Below are 6,528 nucleotides of genomic sequence, written 5' to 3'. Positions count from 1 at the left end.
CAGACAGACACAAGGACAGGAAGCAGACACTGAGGCCTCACCGTCTTCAGGTACTCTGCCAGCTGCTGAGGACTCCATCCCATCACCTCTGACCTGCAGGGCACACGGTCCGAACTCATCCTGCGTCCGTCCAGCTGGTGTCCAAAGCTCAACAGTGTCTTCGCTCTAATGGAAGACACCGACGGTGTCCTCTGTCTGACTCGCTGCAGGCACCTGACGCCTCGGTTCTCCACTCCTTCCTGTTAACACAGAACCAAACTTCTGCCAGGAGTCTTCAGCTGCTACTTCCTGAACGCAGCTCGGCGTGTCAAAATGGCTTCCACTCCTTCAGCGTGTCTCTACCTCTTTCCTCCCCTCTTCACTCCCTCCCTCCTTCTTTGAGGAAGTGTGGGTGAAGGCAGCATCACCCTCCTCCCCCTCCCTCCCCCCATGTGACCACAGAGCGGAACAGCCGCAGCAGCTGCACGCACTCGCTGCAGAAACCTCACAGGAAGAACTAACAGACTCTGGATCAGCGTCAGGGTTCGGCCCAGAACTGTCCTCCATCCTTCACTGAACCCAGACCAGTTCTACGGCCCCCCCTCCTGCAGCAGGACCACCTCAGACTGGACCTCTGACAGGAACTAACTCTGGACCAAGGATGCAGTACTTCAGGCTTTTACTACACATTAAACAGAGAAGTACTGCAGTATTATTACACGAGTAAAACAAAGTATTTTAAACATTCATGCAGCAACTAAGACTCAACAGAACAACCAAACTGAATTCATTCTTAGATTATGGATGTTTGTCAGTTTTCTGTTCATCTCAGTTTCCAACACGGATGGTGGCGACAGATCGGACAAAACAACAAAACTATAAATAAATGAATAAAAACGGTGAAAAATGTCCCCACAGACATCAAAAATCACCAAACCCGCTCCTGTTTGGAGCTGCAGCCATTAAAACATTTACAGTGTGTGTTGGGAATGACTCTCAGCTACTACCACCCTGAGCCATCAGCAGGTGTTTACATGATTACCCGCCTTCCATGGTGGAGGGTGATAACGAAGTCTGGAGTTTTATGTTCCTGCAGTTTCAAACTGAAACAGGAATTTATTTAAAACGTTTAATGAGTGATGATGAGTTGGTTCATCAAACACCCGACAGGACAGGAAGTCCTCATCAGACATCAGACCAGGAAGAGGCAGAGGTGCATTCTGGGATTGCAGACATGAAAATCTTTAGTCCCTGCATGCAAACAAGTGGCTGCGCTGACAGTAACAGCTCCACTCTGGCGTTAAAATGTAAATTTCAACCCAGCAGCTTCGGAGCGATTCTGTGAAACTAAGGTCAAACTGTGGAAACAGCAGCTCTGAAGCACGGAGGAGGAGGTGTGATCATGTGGGGTGTTGACATCCTGCAGCAGAGAAGCATCACACGAACCGATTTCAGTTTGATTGACTGAACATTTCTGTCCGAGTCAGAACCGCAGATTTGGACCGAAACGTTTGATCAGAACCGTGACTTCCTGTTTGTGACGAGCAGAGATGAACATGAAGTTCTGCCGTTCGCACACCTTTGTTTCTGGTTCAGGAAGACTTCTTGTTGCAGCTCGTTTGGTCATCAGGCAGAGGAAACGCTGCAAACTTCCTGTTGATAAAACAGCTGCAGCCGCAGAGCCACAAATAGCTTCTGTCTCAGCTTCTTCAAACCAGCAGGAACTTAGACTTCCTTAGTAACAATCCAACCTGGGTTGGCCAAAGTCCGGGTCAGGACCCCAGCAGGTTAGGGTCCAGAACCAACTCAGTCGTCACTCAGAGGAGGAGGAGGAGGAGGCTCGTTTGCAGAAGCTTTAATTCTTCTCAAAGTGAAACTTCTGATCAGAACCGTTTAAATTGAGTGGGTTTATCTCGGCGGCCATGATGGAAATAAATAACAGAACCTGCTGAGTCACTGGTTGCCATGGTGACTCAAACCTGAGTTCATCTCTGCAGCTCATTTAGAAGCTGATTAAAAGCAAAGCATCAAAAAGAGAAATTCAGAAAAAACACAAAAAACAAAAGAAAAAAATAAACTGAAACAAGAAACAGACCAACAGATCTGAGGGACCCAAAGGAAAAGAGACTTAAAGACTTTAAAGACTCTGCAATACAGCTGGTCCAGCTGGTCCAGGGCCCGGCTGGTCCAGGACCCGGCTGGTCCAGGGCCCGGCTGGTCCAGGGCTCGGCTGGTCCAGGGCTGCACCCTGCAGACCTTTGAGCTCTTTGGGAGGAATGTTCAGTTTGATCTGTGGACACCTGGTTCTGACAGAGGAGGAGCAGGAGGAGGAGGAGGAGGAGGAGGAGGAGGAGTAGGAGGAGGACGAGGAAGAGGAGGAGGGGGAGCAGGAGGAGGAGGAGGAGGACGAGCAGGAGGAGGACGAGGAGGAGGGGAAGGAGCAGCAGGAGGAGGAGCAGGAGGAGGGGGAGCAGGAGGAGGAGGAGGAGGAGTAGGGGAAGAAGCAGCAGGAGGAGGAGGAGGAGGAGGAGGAGGAGGAGGAGGAGGACGAGCAGGAGGAGCAGGAGGAGCAGGAGGAGCAGGAGGAACAGGAGGAACAGCAGGAGCAGCAGGAGATCAGAAACCCCACCACAGCAGATGTCATAGACCTATTCTGGTTTTCAGTTTCTCGTGGGTTCGGCTCGCTGCGTAGGAACTAAGCACAGGTAAATACATGATCGCCCTTCCTTCCTCTGCTCTGCTGGGTGTGTGTGTGTGGGTGTGTGGGGTGTGTGTGTGTGGGGGGGGGGATAAAAGCAGGACAACCTTCAGAAAGAAGATGTTTATTAAAATGTAAATTTCCCATCATGCCGTGCGCTGCAGCAGGTCAGCTGGAAGGAACTGGACTGCGCCCCCTGCAGGAGTCAACCAGCTGCTTCTGTTTATTCTGCAGGTTCTGGTCTGGTTCAGGTTCCCCCCGGGTCAGAACCACTTCCTGTCTCACTCTGAACGACTGACACAAGCAACAGGAACAAAGTGATAAAAACAACTACCAAAATAAGAGCCTGGCTGTAAATAAAGTCTGGACCAGGACGAGGTGACCCGGCTGGAACCGGTCCGTGTTCCGTCTCCTCCCGGTCCGAAGCTCTGCAGAACCACATCTGTGACTCAGACACTCAGTGACTCTTCTTCGACGAGCCGAAACCAGAAAACCCCATCACCGCCGCCATCTCATCGTCCTCCTCGAAGTCCACATCGTCCTCCGCCCGCCGCTTCCGCTCCTTCTGCTTCTCCTTCTTGTAGGCCTTCGCCTTCTCCTCCTGAAGGAGAACAAAGACTGTTTATGAGACAACGATGCATCACTCTGAAGGGGTTTCTGTGGGACCAGCAGCTTCATCGGGACAACGAGCTCACAGCTCCGGCCCGGACGCAGACTGACTGAGAAGACACGACCAGCAGGGGGCGTGGCCTGCCTCCTCGCTCACCTCCTCCCGCAGCTCCTTCATGCGCTCCTCAAAGTCGTACTCCTTCTGCTTCTCCTCCAGCTTCTTCTTGTTCACCTCGAAACGCTTCTTCACCTGATCCAGAGACGAGCGCTCCACCCGCATCGACATGCCCAGGTTCCTCTGATCTGCACAGGTGAACACAGGTAGACACATACAGGTGAACACAGGTAGACACATACAGGTGAACACAGGTAGACACAGGTGGACACAGGTAGACACATACAGGTGAACACAGGTAGACACATACAGGTGAACACAGGTAGACACAGGTGGACACAGGTGAACACAGGTAGACACAGGTGAACACAGGTAGACACATACAGGTGAACACAGGTAGACACAGGTGGACACAGGTAGACACATACAGGTGAACACAGGTAGACACAGGTGAACACAGGTAGACACAGGTGGACACATACAGGTGGACACAGGTGAACACAGGTGAACACATACAGGTGAACACAGGTAGACACATACAGGTCCAGATTTTACACTCACCCCACTGCTACAGATTATAAAAGTATTCACTCGCCTCACTGCTACAGATTATAAAGGTATTCACTCGCCTCACTGCTACAGATTATAAAAGTATTCACTCAGCTCACTGCTACAGATTATAAAAGTATTCACCCCGTCAGCGTTTGAAGCTGCCACCATAAACCAGCCATGGTCAATATAAAATCACCCTTCTTTACAAAATAAAGATGGGAGAGACTGTAAACCTGACAGGTTCTTCACGGGTCTGACAGAACCACAGGAGGGAACTCTGATTAAACTCCATCTCATTGGATGGACTGAATGAGGTTTTGGTTCTGCTCAGGTCTCATCATAAAGAACTCAGAGGAGCCTTCGGACCTTCTGTCCCTCCAGCAGGAACAGAAGCGGAGGCTTTGGTTCTTCACAAACCTGATGCAGGTTTTAGAATCAGAACCAAAGCCTGAGCTGACCCTGAAGTTTCAGCTGTACAGAACCAGAACCAGCTGCCGTTTTCCACCAGGACTCACGTTTCTTGCCGTTGATGTGATCCAGGAAGTTGATGGAGTCTTTGACCACGCAGTCGCAGACGTTACAGTAATATCTGAAACAGAAGAAGAAGAAGAAGAAATGTGAGCCATAAAATATTTATTTTTAATAATGTTTGTTTCTGACAGCTTCCACTTCCTGAAACATCAGAAAATCCACAGAAGTTTGAGGAAAACAGACGTTCAACTGATGAACTTCCTGTTAGCATGACGGCGACGTTCAGGAAGCAGAACCCACCCGCCCATCTCTGCCTGGGGAGTGGTCTTCGTGATGACGATGGTCTTCCCCAGTTTGGACTCCAGGTCCACCTTGTAGTCCCGGTGGCGCAGGAGGTCCCGCTTCACCGGCGGAGCCACTTTCCCTGTGAATTTATTTCTTTTAGTCACTGACTGAGCTTCGATTGGAGGAAGATAAAGCAACATTTCCTCACCATCTCTCCTCTCGCGGTCCCGCTCCTCCGCCAGCCGTTTCTGAGCCAGGTTTTCGTACTCGTCTTTGTCCCATTTTCGACGGAAGTCGTTTTTACTGGACTGTAAGGAAAAAAAACAACCAAACTGAGCGAGTCGACCAGACTGTAGGCTGTGGTGGTACGTTCTCCACAAACGAAGACGCAGAAACCACTGCAGGGTATTTACATCTCCCCTGAGGTTTCAGATGATTTCGTTCTGTCACTTTTACTGTTAAAGATCGTCTGATTGACCAGAAGGAAACAGGAATCTCTGTGGGTGAGGTGTGAAACAGATTAAAGGCTGTTAAAACCACCAGAGGCTCCTCCTCACGTCTCCCAAAAGGCACCAGCCATCACACCCTCCTTTTGGTGTAAATTCCACCTGAACGGCTGATAAACTTGAACTTAAAGAGTTAAAGATCAAATCCAGCAGATTTTTGGATCAAAGACAGAAAGTGTGAAACTGAGTCAGAGCTTCAGATGAAAACTCAACCGTCAGTCTGCAGAAGAGACTGAAACAACATCAGCACAGCTAACAAGTCCACTGACCTGTTTGATAAACGAGTTAACTTCATTCAGCAGATAAACACCTGATTTATCTAAATTTTTAACTCTAAACGTTTTTATTTTTAATAACTTTATAAGAAACACAAAGAAAACAAAACAAGAAGTCAAGACAGAGACTTTTAGCTTATATGTCAGAGCTGATTTTATTTCTTTCTTTAATTTTTAATTCAATCAATAAAAAAAACACTAAAATGAAGGTTAGTTTTAATAAAGGAGAAACCAGACGCCCTAACGGCTGAGTTATTTAACAAATCAGGACAAAATAATAGCTCATTGATAAATTTTTTTTCTCTTCTAAATTTAATTTCTGCGTTTTATTTTGACAGGCCGGAAGTTGTTTGCTAAAAGCTACATGTTTGACTCCGTTATTTCTGCCTTCATGGAGCAGAGAACACAAAGGCAGAGCAAATGATAACAGCTAAATGTTCTAACTAAAGGGAAATACTGTCAGAAATAATCGCTTCATGTTTAATAAAACCTTCAGGTCATTGTCTGTTAGCACGGCTAGCTGTTAGCATGGCTAGCTGCTAGCAGCGGTGTTCAGATGCGTTTCAATCGGCTTCAGTCGGATCTATCAGCGGCTCTGATCAGCGGAAACACCCGGGCTGAAAGGAGAATCAACCTAGTTAAACAAATATAATAATGAGCTACAATAAAGCATAAACTTTATTGTAAGTCATGAACTCACCCCGCTGCCAGAAGCCATCTTGTTTACTTTGTGACCGGAAATGGCTGCGACTCGGTTCCTTTAATGAAGCGATGATCAAACGGCGCCCCCTGCAGGAGTCACAGAGAACTACAAGCTGTAAAACTAACCGCTGAAGGTTTTAAATAACGTTTTAAAACTTGTTTTCTGAAGTTTTGTTGTTTTAAAAACAATAAGTACATCTGTAGGTTTGTTTTTCTTCTCTCCAGGTACCCCAAACACAAAAACGTTTTGCATAAATATTTCTTAATTTCTCAATAAAGTGTATTTGAAAAATTAAAAACAGTTTTTTGTGTTTGACTACATGTTCTGCTGCAAAC

General features: G+C 47.6%; 2 protein-coding genes across 2 annotated transcripts in view; both read right to left on the bottom strand.

Moving 5' to 3' along the window:
* The window catches only part of lcp2a (lymphocyte cytosolic protein 2a), a 5,811-nt gene extending 5,442 nt beyond the window's left edge, over positions 1-369 (bottom strand). Inside the window, exon 1 of the mRNA XM_037974488.1 lies at positions 42-369. Coding sequence (XP_037830416.1) covers positions 42-119 — 78 coding nt within the window. The 5' untranslated portion in view covers positions 120-369. The remainder of the gene's footprint in view (positions 1-41) is intronic.
* Positions 370-2,785: 2,416 nt separating this feature from the next.
* zmat2 (zinc finger, matrin-type 2) lies at positions 2,786-6,289 on the bottom strand. Its single transcript, XM_017404424.3, has 6 exons — positions 6,191-6,289; positions 4,918-5,017; positions 4,725-4,848; positions 4,469-4,542; positions 3,444-3,589; positions 2,786-3,278 (listed from the first exon to the last, which is right to left on the bottom strand). Exons 1-6 carry the CDS (start codon positions 6,206-6,208, stop codon positions 3,135-3,137), a joined length of 606 nt encoding a protein of 201 aa, XP_017259913.1. The 5' UTR covers positions 6,209-6,289; the 3' UTR covers positions 2,786-3,134.
* Positions 6,290-6,528: the final 239 nt, after the last annotated feature.

The sequence above is a fragment of the Kryptolebias marmoratus genome, unplaced genomic scaffold (assembly GCF_001649575.2).
Source record: "Kryptolebias marmoratus isolate JLee-2015 unplaced genomic scaffold, ASM164957v2 Scaffold90, whole genome shotgun sequence".
Classification (NCBI taxonomy): Eukaryota; Metazoa; Chordata; class Actinopteri; order Cyprinodontiformes; family Rivulidae; genus Kryptolebias; species Kryptolebias marmoratus.
This window is presented reverse-complemented; position numbering and strand designations above follow the sequence as displayed.

Excerpts from the sequence above, each read along its gene's own strand:
- zmat2 (XM_017404424.3), bottom strand. Across the intron at positions 4,849-4,917 it reads GGACCGCGAGAGGAGAGATG|GGAAAGTGGCTCCGCCGGTG; the intron begins GTGAGGAAATGT and ends ATAAATTCACAG. Across the intron at positions 3,279-3,443 it reads TGAAGGAGCTGCGGGAGGAG|GAGGAGAAGGCGAAGGCCTA; the intron begins GTGAGCGAGGAG and ends GTTCTCCTTCAG.